Raw genomic sequence first — 18,909 nt, forward strand, 5'->3', positions numbered from 1 at the left:
TCACCTGGTGAAGGAGCGTTGCTCCAAAAGCCAGTGTGCTTCCAATTAAATCTGTTGGACTATAACCTGGTGTTGTGTGATTTTTAACGCTGCCCATGTTGGCAAAGTTAATTAAATAGTAAGAGAGAAAAACACATGCAGGGAAGCATATGGAATAACAAAAGCAGAAGTTGCTGGAAAACTAAGCGGGTCTGTCATCATCTGTGAGGAGAAATGAGAGTAAAGATTTCAGGTCAGGTAACCCTTCCTCTGAAGGATCTCTTTGTTTCTGATTTACAGTATCACAGTTCTTTTGGTTTTCATTAAGCACAGGAAGTAAACCAACTAGGATTTGACAAGACAAGTTGTGGAATATTCTTTCAATAATGTAGCAATAAGATAAGAGCCTGGCATACATCTGATTATCATATCTTGTGTATTTAGTCCTAATTTATAATAACAATTTGTAATGATTTTTGATAAAGTTCTAGAAAGTAGCCTAAGCCTGAAGATGGTTCTTTGCTTTTCTCTCAGCCAGTCTGTCTTGAACTAAAACTCTTGGACGTGGTCATGAAACTATAAGACAAAAATGCCTCTGTCATTGGTCTGATGTTGAGGAAATGGTGTTGAGGTCAAAGTGAAATAATAGATACATTCTTGAAGTAATTTTCTGACGAATACATCACCAGTCTCACAATCTGCCCCCTTTACCTAACTTTACAACTTGCCCCCTAACATAACAGACAAATATGACTCAAGCCTTTCATTCACATACTTGACCTCATCCGAGAAACACTAATTATGATCTTCACATAATGTGTCACTGGGTAGGAATGGGTTATAATCAGGTCAGGAGAAAGATGACCACATGTGCCAATGTCTCACAGGGGAGTTTGTCAATGGTTTTTGATGCAAAGATTCACATGAGGACATTGAAGGATGTACACCAGAGATTCCTGATGGCTATGCACATAGGAATGTTTGTTATACTGGCAAATCTTGAGAAAGTATTTCATTACTTGGCACATCAGTCTATTTGACTTTTGTTACTTCAACTACTTTTGAAAGTACCAATCCTTGGTAGAATCAAACCAACAGCCAGAAGAAATCAATCCATCAACAAATCTGTAAGTTCTTGATAGCACCTTTACGTTGTGATGATTGGGGAGTTGTTTCTGATACTGAATATATTAATCGATGGCTTTATCTGGAGGTCTGGCCTTTGTGTCAATCGTTGCATGCTAGTTGACAACATAACCTGTCTGAAGTTTATTCCACATGCTAATCCTTTACCAATATGGTGTCTTGTGGGCTCTATTGTCCCTTTCTGTGAACTTGAAGGCCCAAGTTCATATTCCACCTTCTCTAGAAATGTGTCATTATGTCTTTGCAGAGGTTGATCATAAATATCTGGGATGTCTTGTGCAATTTATACCAAAGGTTTATGCACACATTTCAGCTGACATTTCAGAGCCCTACAAGTTAATTTCTCTCCCAAGTCCGCAGCCCACAGCTATCACTTTGCAGTGAAATATATATCTTTAAGTATTTCATAGAATGCAAAGGAAGGCTGCGTTGGGGGAAAAGTAAGAATTGAGACATAACAGACAATTAAGAGAGAACTTTGGAAATCTGCCAGTTCTTGCTGGAAGAAAAACGTGAAAATATCTAATTCTTTCAAACCGTTTTGAAGAGTTATGTTAATATTTTCTTTACCAAGAAGCGGTGTCTGTTGGCTTCTAGAAATGCAATTGTTTTTAAATGTCAGAACTGTAGGTCACTATAACCTGAAATTAAAGACAGTTCCAGAATAGAAGATTCTAAATTGAAGTCACAACAAACCATTTCAAAAAAGAGCAAAAATTAATTCTGTGAAACAGTTCAAATGCACAGAATATGATCATAAAATACAATTTATAGATGCAAAACTCATTAAGCTATTAGAGCTGAGTACACAATAGTGAGTTTTTGTTGATATCAGAGAAGTTACAAATAATGTTTAACATTGGCTCCTGAAATAAGGAACTTGGAATACACTGAGAATAGAGTTGTATGCAGATGGTAGAAAAACTATTGCAAGTGTCTCCATTTGGTTTGCTACTCTTGTCTGGATGCAGGGTTCCTCAAAATGAACTAATTAATTGACAGAATTCTAACTGATCCTCACTGATAGTTCAGTAATGAGTAGTCAGTGCAGACTGGAATGGATGAAATGGGTCTGATCATAATAACCCTGAGGCAGAACTTGCAGATTACTACATAATATTGTTTTTTTCCATTCATTAGAACTATCATTTGGATTTGACAAATGGTTTTTACAATGTGCTTTTCCTGCTGCTAAAACCTCCAGTTTATCTTGGCTAGGAATTGGCACTTATTTTCTCGAGCGTATGGGGTTTAACTACCATTTGTCTCCTGATTTCTGATTGTTGAATCCAAGTTGCTTTCCTTTGAAAATTCTCTACTCACAGTGTTGTAAATGCACGCAATCTCTTGGATTCTGGTGAAGCTTCTGCTCTCTTCCAGATCTCTCTAAATAATCACTGACACTATCATTGCATCATTTGATATGATCATCATCATATACACTCTATTTATGTCTCAATATCCCACAAGTAACCCCAAGTTTTTATCCCCCATGTGAACACTTTCCTCCTTATCCCTACATACAATGTCCTGGAAATCAGTATTCAGCTTTGTGGTGCTTCAATCAATCTCCTTGATCTAGTTTGGTCTCATTTTGAAATATTTGATGCTCTGCACTTTTCTGTTCTTTGGTCTGAATGCTTCTTTCCCAGGTGGGTTGTATAGCTCTCTTCTTCCTCTTCTGAAAGATAGTTCCACATTTCTATTTGTCTGTTATTCAATTATATCAATAAATTGTGATTTGCTCTTGATATTACTCCATCTTTTTCAATCTATATGGTCTCAGTTGTGGTGTCTTAGCTATGAATGTTTCTTTTCCCTGGTGATCACTTATCCATACTCTCCCTGGGCTTTAGTTTTAGGACATCTCGTTTATTTTCTTTAATTTACTAAAATTTCAAGCCAAGGTTTTTGTCTGTTCTCCATGCATTTTCACTCTGTTACAGCCATACTCAGTAGCTTTAAATTGCAGCCTTTGAGCCAGAAATGGAAATTGTGCTTCCAATCTCCTCTCCCTCAGTACCATTCTGCAATGGTGATGCTCTGTAACTTAATAATGCAAGGCATACATCTTCATTCATTTTCAATAATGTCTTGATTGTACAAACACCTTATTCGGTTTTCCATTCACTTGAGGATAGTATGGTGAACTTGTGAATAAAATCGTATTCACATGCAAATGTTTTGAACTGATCAATTGCAAACTGCAGAACGCTGTCTGAAATAACAATGTCCAAATGCTGTGTGCTGGGAAGACCTTTTCAGTGATTCTACCACTGCTTCAACTGTGATTTTGTGTCAACGGTTTACCTCAATCCATCTGGAATACTAATTAGGTTAGGTTAGATTCACTACAGTGTGGAAACAGGCCATTTGGTCCAACAAGTCCACACTGACCCATTCTCCTACTTCTACCCCTAACTAATGTACCTAATATTACGGGCAATTTAGCATGGCCAATTCACCTAACTGACACATCTTTGGGCTGTCGGAGGAAACTGGCGCACCCAGAGGAAACTCACGCAGGCACGGGGAGAATGTGCAAACTCCACACAGACATTCACCCAAGGATGAAATCAAAACTGGTCCCTGGCGCTGTGAGGCAGCAGTACGAACCACTGAGCCACCATGAAATCCATAATCTCTGAGAATAGTGAAGGCCTTTGAACAAGAATAAATTTATTCCCAAGTATTTCAAAGCCTTAATGGGAAAAATATGGTGATAGTAAAAGTAATGAAATCTCTCAGCTGTTTGTCACACGTGAAATGTGATTCGTGATCATTCCTTGCATTGAATTTGAAGCCCCTGACCAGCCAGTGAATGTTGCACTCTCACAAGAAACTTGGTATTGGTCAATGTCCTTGATGAATTCCCTTATGCATTCCAACTCTAACTGTCCTTGTTATTACGAATCCCTCAATCAAGACTATCACAACATGAGTGCAGGATGCCTATACTGCTTGAAACATTGCTTATGTTATGGATTTATTCAGTGTGTTGACTGATCAACCTTGACGACAGTATTTCCTTCTTCAAATACATTCTGCATCATGTTTGTGAGGTTCATTTGAGATGCTAAATGGTTTGAAATTGCAAAAGTGTTGGCTTCAGCCTCTTTTATGAAGTTAATGTTTGCTTTCCCTGTTGCACCTACTGGTATTCTTGACTGCTGTGTCTAATGGACTGAATCAGCTCACTTGCTTGCTCAGTTTTTCCATGGTGCTTCACTTTCACTTGAACAAACATCCTGCTTTGCTTTCAAAGTTCTGCTTCTCTGGCGATCCATATTACATTTTCGAACATTGAATCTTCTCTCACTTATAAAAGATCTGATACGCCTCATCTGAAACTCTTATCACAAATGGTTTGGTTTTTTAGGCCCTCACATGTGCAGCTTTTTGCTAGCCTGGAAATGTCATTTACGAACAAATTTGCGCTTTCATTAATCCTCAGTCTTATTCAATTAAATTTTTTGTGCATTTGTCAATGAAAGTTCTCCTTGCTTTGAAGCTTACATTGAAAACCTTCAACACTTCTTCATATGTCCTATCTACAACTACATCATTCAAAATGGTTGCACAGTTGTGCTGACCTTGCCTGAGCCTGAAGCCAGTCCATAATCTGTCATCATTTACTTCCAAATCTCCCAGTCCTGGGTCTGTGTGGTTTGTCAGTCTCTTGTAATGGCTTTGTCAGTGGCCAATAGGTGCCCTGGAACTGCACCTTATTCTATGGCTCAGCTTATCTCAATACATAGATTAGAGTGGTGCAGGAAAAGTACAGCAGGTCAGGCAGCATCCGAGGAGCAGGAAAATCAACGTTTCAGGCAAAAGCCCTTCATCCCTGATGAAGGGCTTTTGCCCGAAAAGTCGATTTTCCTGCTCCTCGGATGCTGCCTGATCTGCTGTGCTTTTCCAGCACCACTCTAATCTTGACTCTAACTCCCTCGTAGCCCTACACATGGATGAAAAAAAAACACCATTTTGACTGGGACAACACATCTATCCTGGGATAGGCTAAGCAAAGACATGCCAGAGAATTCCTAGAGGCCTGCCACTCCAACCATAACGCCATAATCAAACACATAGATCTAGATGCCATCTATCAATCCCTCAGAAAACGAACAGGAAATGACATCACCACAAACCCCAGGAACCCCATCCAGGAGAAAGATGTAAATTGAAAGCAGGAGACAACAGCTTCGCTTCACTTGGAGGTCGCCACTGATGATGTTACCTAGCCAGGTAACGAAACGTCTGGATATCAAACCTAGAGCTCAGCAAGCAAACCTACACCCTTGACTCTAATCTTGAGCATCTGCAGTACCCACTTCTGCTTAACCAAATGCACGCTGCTTCAATATGGTTCCCCCTCCTTTTTTGCCTCTGAGTCTATTTTCCAGTTTTCTGCTGTGTTTGCGATATCCCCCTTTCCTGATGAATTTGAAAAATTGTCTATTTTCTTTCTAGACTATGAGGTTCACTTTGAAAGTTACATTCAATGCTTGCTTTGCAACTTTTGTGCTTTTTCCACTGTCACCATGTTTGATCATTGAATCTAATTACCTATGCGTCTCCAAAATATTGTTTCTTGAGTCCAGGGTGCTTTCTGTAAAATTATTTACTTCAAGCATGCTAAATGCGCACATTGTTTTAGACTCTGGTGTACCTTCTACTTCCTTGTAGATCTCTCTATTTAATCAGGAGACACTAACATCAGTATTATGTCTTTCCACATCCCCCTCATTATACATTCTACTGATGCCACATTTCTCGACAGCATTGATATGCACTGTTGCATGTGTGTGTGACTGTGGCTGGACAGAAGGAGATTTGGTCAGGTGAGTAATGAAAATGCGATTGCCAGGAAGAAGGAGAAGAGAAAATCCAAAGCCAGATGAAAGATTGTGATGGTAAAGGACTTAAGCCGCAGCAGAAAGGGTGACTGATAGCAGAAGACAGAGAAGGGTGATCAGTCAGGAATGCAGCAATCCCAAGTCAAGTAAGAAAAGCTACAGTAAGAAGAGGTGAGTAGTTTTGTTTTGAAGCTCATTAGAAAGTGATTTCTGAAGTTGATCTGGACTCGTATTTCCCACTCTGGAGTGGAAAAACTTTTTAACTTCTGACTGAAATTCAGCTCACTTGTATTTCACTCATGAAGTTTCATTCAATCCAGCAATCTTCAGTGTGGCATTAAATAAATGTCACTTAGAACCCAACCGCAGTTGGCAACCTGAAGCTTATGTACTAGCTGGCTGTACCAGCCATGGATTGCATAATGCTGAGGGTGGAGTAACATAAAAAGCATTACACAACCAAAGGATTAAACTCAATATGGATTGTTTCATTTCTTTTAAATTTGGTCTTTATCCTTGGATCAACAAATTTCAGGAACCATATATTGCAATTACTTTTATCCAATAGTCAATAATGCTAATGACCTTTGAAGTCAACCAAATCACATTTAAAACAACAAGATGAATGTGTACAGTCACACTATAATAAGCATTACTCCTTAATTAGCGAGACAAGATTTATTAGTTGAATGTTTCTCAGTTCTCGTGCTAAATGCATTCATCATGCGTTCAGGTTAATTCTGGTTTTGTGTAGCCCTCCCAGTGATTGATCTGCTCTGCTTTACCATTAAGAATAATAGTCTAATTTCTTTCTCTGGTTTCTATAAATAAATTACACCGCAAAGGTGGAGATAAGGATAATGTTATAATGAAGTTTTACATTCTTTCTTTGCATGTTCCAGATCAACACTCATAAATTAGACTATCACTTTCTTATGGAGTTCCGAAAGATACCATTGGGTTCTAATATCATTCAATCTTTAATCAAAGCATCCACACAGTTTTTCCCTACTTTAACCGTCTCAAACAGCACCCTTAATGCAGTATACATTCCATAACTCTTAATGTTCTCTTCTCTTTCTCTGAATGCCTTCATCTCCTTCCAATCCCATGGATTGTGGTTACCATCCTATTTCTTATTATTCCCATGGAAGCTACACTGCTGGATATCTTAGCTGAGCCCAGTCATGACCTCTGATGAATTCCACATGTATGAACTATGAGTGAGGTTCATGAGAATGATCAGGAGCCATTGGTAATTTTCAAACCATCAGGGCAGAGTGTAGTGTCAGAATGAGAACATTTAACTTAATAAAGGTTTGGATTCAAACTTGGGACTATTTGGTTCTGTAAATCATACACTTTTGACTTGGTTTTGTTTTTATTCACCTTATGTAGCCTCACAAAATAACATAAAAAATTATGACTTCTTAAAGTGACAATAGGTGACACTACCGGATAAATTTGTAGGACTAAATGGCCCTTTTCTGTGCTCTAAATACAATATATTATCATGGAACATTGAGGCATACGATGCCGATCTTACACGCAATCTCATTGCCCCTTACAGTTAATTGCAGCACAGTCTCTATTACTCCCTGTGATAGCTGATCTTTACAGAGCTATGATAGCTAAGTTTCACAGAAAAATCAATACTTAATCTGATAAGAGTCCGGCACAGATTTAGCTAGCCTGATTGCTGTAACTCATGCAGGGAATCACATTCATATATAATTCTGATGCTCACACACAAACACACACACACACTCTACTTTCCATTTGGGGTTTACACACGATTTCTCAAACTGTGCCTCATGCGTACACTGGCATTCCTAGACCTCTACTGTAATCGAAAATATCATAGAAGGACAACACAAGAAATCACAGCAAATTACTTGCTTTTTGCTAATTGGAAGTGGGATGAATTTCTAACTTTTTTTTATGTAATAAATGTTTCACTGTAAGGAAGTGGAAAGGGGCTGAAAGTGAAAAAATGGAGGAAAGCAGGAAAGAAATTGATATAGAATCCAGGTCAGGACCCGAGATGGAATTTGATGAACAAAACCAGAAATTGCTAGAAAAGCTCAGCAGCTGTGAAGAGAAATCAGAGTTGCTGCTTTAGGTCTGGTGACCCTTCCTCAGAACGGGTCACCAGACCTGAAATGTTAACTCTGATTTCTCTTCACAAATGCTGCTAGACCTGCTGAGTTTTTCCAGCAATTTCTGGTATTGTTTCTGATTGACAGCATCTGCAGTTCTTTTGGACTTTGTATCAATTTGAGGAACTAGTTCAGAAACGGAGATAGTTTAGGTAGGGAATTCCACAGTTTGAGCTGAGGTAGCTAAAGGATTAGTCACTCATGGACAGTGAAGAGAAGGGGGATACATAGAAGGCCAGCAGTGAATTCCCATTAGATGTGAAAATATTCATTTTGATGACTTGGATTACAAATGAACGATCATGATGTGCAATTGGTGCAGCATGATTATTGTCAATAAATATATTTAAAATATAAATTAAATAGTTGCTGGTTGTTAACACTGAAGTCTGTTCTTTACAAAAAGTAATTTACTTACTAAACAGCACATTGGATGAAGGCTATCTCTGTAAATATGTGTGTGTGAGAGAGAAGCATAGCTATGTAATAGAATATGACTTTAACTTGGAACTATAAGGAGCATAGTAAAGGAGAATATTTTTGTGTGCACTATTATATGAAATATTATGCTTTATTTTGAAACATATCAACTGAAATAATTACAGCATCACGCTTTCAAAGAGAGTAAACATACAGACCTTTTCCAGGCCTTCTTCCTTAAGACTGATAACATCCAAATCGAAATCAGTCCGCAGTCCAGTGCTTTTGTTAAATACGATTCGGCCTGTTAATCCTTCCCATTGAGCCTCAACAGAAAAATATACGGTGGTAATTATACAGCAGCATAAATCATTATTCTCCATAACAGTAAATTTTAATTACACTCCCACAAGGAAATGATCCTAATTATATTTCCTTGTGGAATATGATTAATTAATCATTGCTGTTCTTTATCCAGTACATACAACTCGCTCCATGAATCCCATTTGGCTCCGTGCATTGATTTATAGGCACAGCTATTGTGCCAGCCATGTATCTTATTTCAGACTTTAATAAGATTATGTATATTGAGGACCTACACCATTGCTCAGATGTCATTTGGAAAAGAAAAGATGTTGCTTTCATCTCACCAGTTTTCATTGCAAGCTTCTTATCTCACAGCCTTTGTAAGTATATGTGTATCTGTCATGAGTGGAGTGAGGAGAACACTAGCTGGAAATTATTAGAACTTCTTATTAACACTCTCATTAACCTTCTTAACCCACAGATACAGTGAGTTTGCCAACCAGTGATGAAATATCAACTTAGCTTCATTCTGGACTCTATCTGTGAGTGCACCTGCAAATTTGTGACAGCAGCAATACAGGGATGATGAATGAGTGTGCAGGGAGACCTCCCTGAGATTACTGGCAGGGGCTTGCAGAACATCTAATGCTCAATTTATACGATAGAGCTGCAGAAATAACATTGATATTCTGAATTAGGACTGTTTATAATGCAGTCTGCTAACACTGGAGCCAGGGAACACACGGATAAAGCTAAGTTGCAGTTATGAGCTTGCGATTAATATTGTGGGGTTTTCCTGACGTCTGTGTGGGACAATAGTGTAGAAATTTTATTGTGGGGCCTCTTTAAGCCAGTTGAGAACTCAACCCACCCATGGCTGGGACAAACCGATCATTTATGTGAGGTGCTGAAGTTGTTTTTGTTTCATCAGGTCCCCTCAGAACCCGAGCTGCTGAGGTGAGCTTTTTACACCCTGTAGAAGCAAGGTAAAAAGTGCATGTATACAGCAGTGTAATGCTCAAATGAATAAGGGTACTGCATATCCTTGAGCACAAAATATTTGGAATACCTGTGTTACAGCCCACAGATTTTATCATTCTCTCATTGATACTGAAGACACATAAACATTCTATCTTTATAGATTCCAAAAGTCAATCTTAAAAAGCAGACCCTTTATAAACATCATTGATAAATCTAACATCATTAATTTTAGGAGTGTTGGTTAACATAAAATATCTCTACTTTATACAACGTTTTTTGAAATGTTGCTGCAGACAATTGAGACGACCTGGCTAGAAATTCAATGATGTGGCTCATGAAATGCACAACAAAGATCCACATTGCAGTATTTTGCATGGGATTTCCACTTTTCATAAAACTTGAAAGGATTTTGAAAACAGACTGAAATCCTGGTAAAAATAAATCCCTACACTGTAAAAGGTTCAGGTACTTCTTTGAGACAGTATGCCTAGTGGCAGCCCGTTATTTGTCTTTTAGCAATAGCAGCTTGTGGATGCTACTAAGTGTCGTAATGTGACATAGAACACAAATAGTTTAAAATAACTAACACAGATGGACAGTTTGTTTGAAAATCAGTTGAGAAGGGAAATGAAATTGAATGCATTCTTGATTTCAGCAAGTTTTCTTGTGGCTTTTATTTTGATTTGGCCTGTTCTTAGGCAAATCCAACATTTATGGAATATGATGTTTATACCTTTGTAATTAATAATTGGAAGGATTCTTCTTGACCGGATATTATAATATAAGCCTTATTGCATGAATAAAGTGATGTGGATCTATAGAGGAGTTGCTGCTGAGAAGGCAGAAAAATCACAATTAATGTAAAGTTATGAATATTCATAAAGAGTTAACTGCTTTTGGATTAAAACATTTGATTTTCCACATTTATCAAGGTGGTCTGTGGAGTTCGCATTTAAGTCTGGTATCAGCATTGAGCATTGCCTAAATTGGAGACATGTTAGTTAGAGCATTCTGGCATTAGGGGAGGCAAATGGCCTAATGGTATTATCACTAGACTGTTAATCCCGAATGCAAGATAATGTTCTGGGGCCAGGGATTTGAAACCTGCCATGGCAGATGATGGGCTTTGAATTCAATAAAAAAGAAAATCCCGATTGAATTAAGAGTCTAATGATGACCATGAAACAAATGTCAGAAAAATCCATCTGGTCCCTTTTAGGGAAGGAAACTGCCATCCTTACCTGGTCTAGCCTACATTTGACTGTAGACCCACAACAATGTGGTTGACTCTTAACTGCCTTCTGGACAATTAGGGATGGGCAATAAATGCTGCCTAGCCAGCAATGCCATCATCCCAAGAACAAAACAAACTTCATTACCACACCAATTTTCTTCACAGCTTCTCCAACTACACTGGTACCATCCCTCACCTCTTCCTCTATTATATCGAGGAGCTCGAGCACTTCATCAACTTTGCCACACCTTCCACCCCATCCTCAAATTCACTTGAATAATTTTTGATATCTCCCTCCCCTTGCTGGACCTATCGGTCTCCATCTCTGATATCCATTTCAAACCACTGACTCCTATAACTACCTCAACTATACCTTCTCTCACTCACCCTGCTGCAAAAATGCTATCCCATGCTCTCAATTCCTTCACTTCCACTATACGCGCTCCTAAGATGAGGTATTCTACTCTAGGGCATCCCAGTTATCCTCCTACTTTAGGGATCATAGTTTCCCCTCCATGTAATTAAGGATGTCCTCAACCACATCGCCTCCATTTCCCACACCTCTGTCATCAAATCCCTTCCTTCCAGAAACAACAAGGGTACAGTCCCTTTAGTCCTCATGTACCACCCACCAATCTCCAAATCCAACGCATCATCCTCTGACATTTTGGCCACTTACAATCAGACCTAACCACCAAAAAGATATTTCTATCCTCACCTCTGTCTGCTTTCTATAAATTCCGTGATTCAGTTGTCAACTCTACACTCCCCATCAACATTTCCACCTGGTACCTTCCTTCGCAACTGCAAGAAGTACAACACCAGCCCCTACAGCCAACCCACCACCGCCTCCACCACCACCCCCCACCTCCACCCAAAGCCCCAAACAATCATTCCAGATCCAACAGAGATTCACCAGCATACCATCCAACCTGATCTATTGAATGCGTTGCTCCTGATGTGGTCTTCTCTATATCGTGGAGACCAAGCACAGACTCAGGGATCAGTTCACAGAGCATTTGCACTCTGAACGTATCAATCAACCAGACCTTCTGGTTGCCATCCATTTTATGTCCCGCTCCCCCTCACCCCACCCCCATCTGACCTACCCTTCCTTCAACCCCCTTCACCTCCCATTATTTGCTTCTGGGCTCCCCTCCTTCTCCCATGTCCTGATGAATATTTTCAGCTCAAAATATTGACTTTCCTGCTCCTCAGATGCTGTCTGACCTACTGTGTTTTTCCAACTTCACATTTATTGACACTGGTTTCCAGCATCTGCACTCCTTACTGTCACCAAGTTTCCAAGTAACATAATATTTCATATATCCCAGAATTTTTCATATGTAAATAGTTTCAAGTTTAAAGTGAATTTACAAAAATGGCTATTGTAACTGAGTTAACACATATCAAATCAATTTACCCCACTGAATATCCATGAATCCACAAACACTGAAATAGTGGTACCACAGGTAACAACAGCAGTAATTGTTTGTGCCTTGGAGAATATTGAATTATAGCATTACTTTAACAGTATAAAATCATCTAGCGCTATAAGAGCCTATTTGGCTTATCATGCTTCTTTGAAACCATCATCCAACTGGTCTCACTTCCTTTCCACATTGCCTTGTAATTTTAAACCTAGCAACTATCTAGAAAATTCTGATTTGAAAGTTACTACAACTTAGTGTATAAAAAAACCCTCATGTCAGTTCTGTTGCTTTTGGCAATCACTGTATGCCTGTTATAAACACTTCTGCTAATGGTAACAGGTGTTTTTCCTTCTTATTTACCTTATCACAGCCCATCATGATTTTGAACACACTGAACAAATCTGTCCTTACCATTTCTACCATAAGGCCAACAATTTCAGTCTATCTTGACTGTCCATCTAACAGAAATCTTTCATCATTGCTCCCAGTATAGTGAATCTCCTCTTGACTTTTACTTCAGTACGTGCTGGAGTTGAATCAGTCATAAAGCATCATCTCGATAGTTGTTATGAGAGAAAATGGAAGGGTTTGCAATGGAAATTTTGCAAATTTTATCTGGTTATAATTGTAAACCACACACTACTGCCATGCCATAACAAGGATATAAACTTTATCCTTATTGGATTGAGTTTAATTCAATTTCTGAAAAGTCTAAAGACACCATATGAAAGATTTATGCTTGGTGCATCTAGCACAGGACATAGATGCTAGAAGATACTTCCCTTTTTAGATTATATTCAGTTCTAATGAACGTGATGTGAACATCATCCCCATGCACACACTTTCAAATCTGGTTGTTACCTCTTTTATGAAGTTCATGAAGCGGCTTCCAAATCTCCAGGGCTTGTGTCTATGGCACTGCAAAGAGTTAACAGTCATCTGAGGCGCTCGCTGATAGGACATTGATACAATATGAACTGCATCGTATGTCAGAGCAGCATCTGTCTGAAATAAATGTGAAAACTGCTTAAGTTGATTTCATGAAAAGCCTGTGCTTTGTACAGAGCACGTTAGACCCAATTTGACATCTGGCAATTTGACAATTGGGTTTTATATGCTCGCACACTGCAGATATTATAAATTGCTTTCATAACAATACTTAAAGCCACAAATTAATCTGTCATCTCTGCTACTTTAAGCCGTCCTATTCACAATATTGTACAACTTGAAAAGGTTGTTTGTTTAATGTTTATCAGAAACCATGGTGCCCAAATGTCATCTGCTGTTTTGTTCTCAACATTTACATCTACGTTATCCAGTTGAATTTGTCAAGGCACTTTGTCATTTCACTCACTTTCAAAATTTCAGAACAAATAATCAATCAGCAAACAGTGGTTTGTTTAAAATTAAATCTTTTCATTGTATAGAATTGCAGGAAATTGCTGGCTTCCTAATTGCTTTCACCCTGAATTGGAAGTGTGTTATGGTGGGCTTGAGGACGGTGAGGGATTTTTCTAGGAATGATGACTTCCTTGAGCACTGTTACATCTATGGTGTGCATGCCCAGCTTTGAGCTTGGCCACAGTGCAATACATCGTTCCTCTGCCAATGTCTGCAGCAGAGATTTCTCTGATAAGTACTTTTCCATTTAATAACCTGGATGAGAACTTTTAAGAGGAAAGCTTGGAGTATCAATTCAAGTTTGGGTAAGAGTTATACATTTGGCAGGACTATCATTTTATTCATAGAAGTTCCAAACTGATCCTTGCACCCAGTTAGCTCATTAAAAAAAATTCATACAGGCACATGATCCATTAGTGACTCCTGTTAGTTCACGGGAAAGATGTCTATTTTCATAGTACTCAGAATTATTTACAGGAACAATTTATAGTAATCTTATTGATGTTATACAGCACAAAACTCGCACATTTTTCATTTTGGAAAGCAAAACAGGGATCAAGAGAGGTTCTTTGTGACTGGAAGCAGACAGATGTTAAGTAAATCTACTGACATCAATCCATATCCACTTCACGTATGAACAGAATTCAGAACAGAACTTCAACTGAGTTTACCTTTACCTGGGGATTAAAGTGATTCTTATTTCCAGTTCCTTGCTCTGGATTCACTTTTCCCATTTTGAGACTAAACTGTGATATTGTAAAGCTCAATATTAATGTCCTAGGATTCACAAATTGGTGAGCTTATGTAAATGGTTTTGTCTTAAGTCAATTTACAGTGGGAATATTGTAATTTTAGAGATGTTGAAAATGGAGCATATATATTACTACTAATGGGCAATTAGCTATTCTCATACCAGGGAAGTCAGCATTAACCAGCCACCTCACAGAAAGAGAAGGGAAGTAAGTTTTTGAAAATGGTCGTCCTCCTTAATCCAACACCTACATTTTCATATAGCACCTTTAATATAGGGGATAAGAATGAAGAAGCTCCAGGCTTGGCAAAATCCAAGACACTGAAAGTGTAATCTTTTACACAGGAAGTGGTTCATGTGTGAAATGAACTTCCAAAAGAAGTAATGCTTGCAGATACAGTTGTAACATTTAAAAGAGATTTAGGTAAGTACATGGATAAGAAACATTTGGAGGGTTATAGGCCAAGTGCAGGCAGGTGGGACTAGTTTAGTTTGGGATTATGATTGGCATGAACTAGTTGAACTGCTGTTTCCCTGCTGCAGGGTTCTATGATGCTATAATATATCCAAGTTTGTTGACTGCAAAAAGCTACTTGAAATCTAAGTTCTGAAGAGAACACAAAAGCTGCAGAGACTATTTGAATGGGTGACAAGGTAGCAGATAGAGTATAATGTGTGGAAGTTAAAGTGATTCACTTTGTTCATAATAGGTAAGAAGGAAATTTTTGAGCACCATGAAACTTTTAAATGACATTCAGTGAGACCTACTTGTGCTTATAAAAGAATTATATAAACTGTAGATAAAGTGAGCAGTTGATAAAGGAATTAACAGGAGTCCATCTTTCCAAGGGCATTGGCATACAAGATAGGGATGTTTTATGAAAATTATCCTGGGATTTAATAAGGTCTCATTTACACTTTTGGTCCCCATAGCTAAGAAATTATAGAATTCCTTGAGTTGACATAGGAAATTTATTAAATTTGGATCCTGGGAAGAAAGTTTTTTTTTCCTTTGATCAAGGTTCAGTCAATTGGGTCTATGCTTTCGAGGTTTTAGAAAAGGAGTGAACTCACTAATGATTGTGAAAGGAGTTGTTAGTGTAGAGACTGAGAGGTTGTTTCCCTTGTTGGAGGGGTTCTGGTACATGGAGGTACCTTCATAGTACATATGAACAGTTACTGATGACTGAAATGAAGAGAAATGCTTTCGCTCAGAGAGTTGTGAACCTTTGGAAATTTTTATTCCAGTAGTCATGGATAATTGACCATTGAATAAATTTAAGATGGGAACGGTCAGATTTTTGGTCTGTCTATTCATAAGTTCCATATGGAATAGGTGGGAAAGTGGATTGGCCGTGTTAACTGGCAAAATAGATTGAGTGGCTGGACAGCCTTTTCCTTCAATGTTTTGTCATTGTAAGCAATTACGTGAAACAGTTGTGCAAAAGTGAATAATATTAAGATTTCTGTCAATACAATTGTGATTTATTTTCATAATTAAGAAAATTGGCATCCTTGTCTATAGACCATTGAACTTTCAAAAACCCACCGTACCGTCATAATTCCATCAAGTAGACCAGAATCTGCACTGGGAGATGCCTGGAGTCGCTCCATGGACCACTTTTCAATGATAGAAGCTACATGTGGGTTTTCAGTATTTAAAATTCGGAATCCTGTCATGTTTACCCCACAGTAGCGATAGGAATCTAAGTCGAGGGCGAAGAGATCCTGTGAACGAGAGAGCAAGTCCTACATTATGGCATTTCACACGCTGAATGTAATGAATAGTCGTACTGTCTCCTTTGTTTCCACTGCAGTTGCCTTCTATCAAAGATGCACTCGAGTGCTTTTCTGCTCAACATTCTTTCAGCTGCATTGATCAATATTGTGAGCTGTGTAAAACTCTCCAGAACTAAACCTTAACCCCTATAAGAATCTGCTCTACACTGTGTCATCTCAGTTGCAAAAAGAAAGAAACAGGTTTGAATCAGCTTACAATTAATAATAAGAATGCTGCACCATTAATTGTGCCTGTTAATAGTACTGTCATGATCAATGAAAGAGTTGGCATTTGTTTAACGGTTTAATTCAGCCAAATGCTGAGAATGTTCCTTCAAACATCGCTTCATTTCCTTTCAATTGATGTTGCATTTGACCCATAGTTCATGAAAAATAGACCTTTAGGCAAACAGTAAACCAGTCAATCCTGTTTTTCACAGACAAAATTCCTCTGCTGATGAACAAGTTGAAGTTTGGGCTCCTGATTATCTGTCAGACCGTGAGTAAATGTTTATGAGAATAGGAGGTTGATGAGATGTGCATCAGCAATTTGTTTAACATGAAAATCTGAAATAATTGTTTAGAAAACTGGAAATGTGTATGGAAAAATGTAAAGGTGCAAAGAAGTAAAAGAGAATCCACATACATTCAGCATTTTTATACCTTTCCAGTTTATTCTCTCATTCATTTCTCATCAATGTTCTGCCTTCCTTTTACCTTTAGTAGTACAGAACAAACTTGATTATCCAAACATCAATTATCCGAAGTTTGGATTATCTAAACAAGATCTCAAAGTCCCGTAAAAATGTTACATAAAAAGGTGTTACTGACATTGGTGCAATGATCCTGTATTTTGTTTCCAGTTGTAAAAAATGAGGTCTGCAGATGCTGGAGATCAGAGCTGAAAATATGTTGCTGTTTAAAGCACAGCAGGTCAGGCAGCATCCAAGGAATAGGAAATTCGACATTTCGGGCATAAGCCCTTATGCCCTTTCCTGATGAAGGGCTTATGCCCGAAACGTCGAATTTCCTATTCCTTGGATGCTGCCTGACCTGCTGTGCTTTAACCAGCAACACATTTTCAGTTTTGTTTCCAGTTCTCTAGTTTGATCTCAGTCGGTCATTTTAAACAGTGTTAAAGTTAAAATAAGTTTAACACAAAAATGACTGACATGCTGAAGGATTTATAAGCATGGCATAAAAAAATCAAGAAATGGTAAGCACTATCCAGTGTTTGTACACATTTTATCGAATGAATGAAATAAAAAAAACTCTTTAAACATGCTGTTTTTTTTACATAATTACGTTCAGTATGACTTCCTTCGTTTACAATCAAATCAGTGATCTGAACAATCAGTTATCCGAACAGAATATTGCTCACTTGTCTCATTCGGATAATCGAGGTTGATTGGGATTTGTTTCTTTCTGCAGCATAATTGAATAGACCTTGATCTCCCTCTGTTCTTAGTGTCAAGTTTTCCAAAAGCTAGATGAGATCCTCAATGTTGCTAGCTTATTTTGGGGTAGGGGTGGTGCAAGGAAGAAAAGACACAGAAGCCCAAGCCAGATCCTGTTCACCTGATGTGAATGGAAGCAGGAGTCTAAAAACACTGATCGAGACACAGCCCCTCGCTAATTGCATTCTGACATAGGGGGTTAGTGCTAATTTTAGCTTAGACATCAGCCTGGCTAAGACTGTGCTACAACTGAATCGAAGTGATGAGAGCCTCTCCCATTCCTGGTGACCCAGGGAGATTCCTGTGTTGCCTACTTTGGGAAAGATCTGCCATATTAAATGTCAGTTGTGCATTTACATGGCCAGCAATAGACTAGCCCGAGGATCAAGGACCCCAAATCTGAAAATTCTATCCTCACCTCCCCACCACAAAGAGCTATCAGCTAATCAAATACAAGCAACTTTGAACTGCAGGTAGTATCATGAGGAGAATGGTTGGAGCTATTGGTAATGCATCCACCAGAGACCACAATAAATCCAGGGCACGAGTAATTCAGGGCAGGGTGGGGTTTACTTAGGTAGAGTGATTGGGAAACTACAGCAAGCCTTTCTCATTTTATTGAATGGTGGAGCAGCCACAATGGGCTAAATGGCCTATGTCTGCTCCTATATCTTAAGGTTTTAGATCCCCATGAATAGGCACCATCTGCACATGACAATTCCACCACTTTGAGCTGAATACTAATGGCTGCAGAATGAGTATTACTTACTCACAGGGCTTCATTGGCACTGGGCCAGGAAGGATGCCCATGGACTTCATCAGAGCAGAGGTAAAGACAGAAGGGTCTGCATCTTAATGCATCCTAACCACCAAACCTGCCTTCAGGGCGATACTAAATGCCGTCCAATGTAACTCAGTAACACTATGGTTCGTGTCAAAAACCATCCTGATCTGTACAATAACCCTGTCCTTAACGAACTAATATCATAATAGGGCATTCATTCTCT

The 18,909-nt window shown here is 38.6% G+C and overlaps 1 protein-coding gene across 1 annotated transcript in view; it reads right to left on the minus strand.

Moving 5' to 3' along the window:
* The window catches only part of LOC132829794 (glutamate receptor ionotropic, kainate 3-like), a 484,473-nt gene that overhangs the window by 261,814 nt on the left and 203,750 nt on the right, over positions 1 to 18,909 (minus strand). The window contains exons 7-9 of the mRNA XM_060847158.1: positions 16,221 to 16,394; positions 13,376 to 13,519; positions 8,779 to 8,886 (exon numbers count right to left, since the gene is read on the minus strand). Of these exons, the coding sequence (XP_060703141.1) occupies positions 8,779 to 8,886; positions 13,376 to 13,519; positions 16,221 to 16,394 (426 nt within the window). The remainder of the gene's footprint in view (positions 1 to 8,778; positions 8,887 to 13,375; positions 13,520 to 16,220; positions 16,395 to 18,909) is intronic.

This window comes from Hemiscyllium ocellatum, chromosome 30, assembly GCF_020745735.1.
Source record: "Hemiscyllium ocellatum isolate sHemOce1 chromosome 30, sHemOce1.pat.X.cur, whole genome shotgun sequence".
NCBI classification, from domain to species: domain Eukaryota; kingdom Metazoa; phylum Chordata; class Chondrichthyes; order Orectolobiformes; family Hemiscylliidae; genus Hemiscyllium; species Hemiscyllium ocellatum.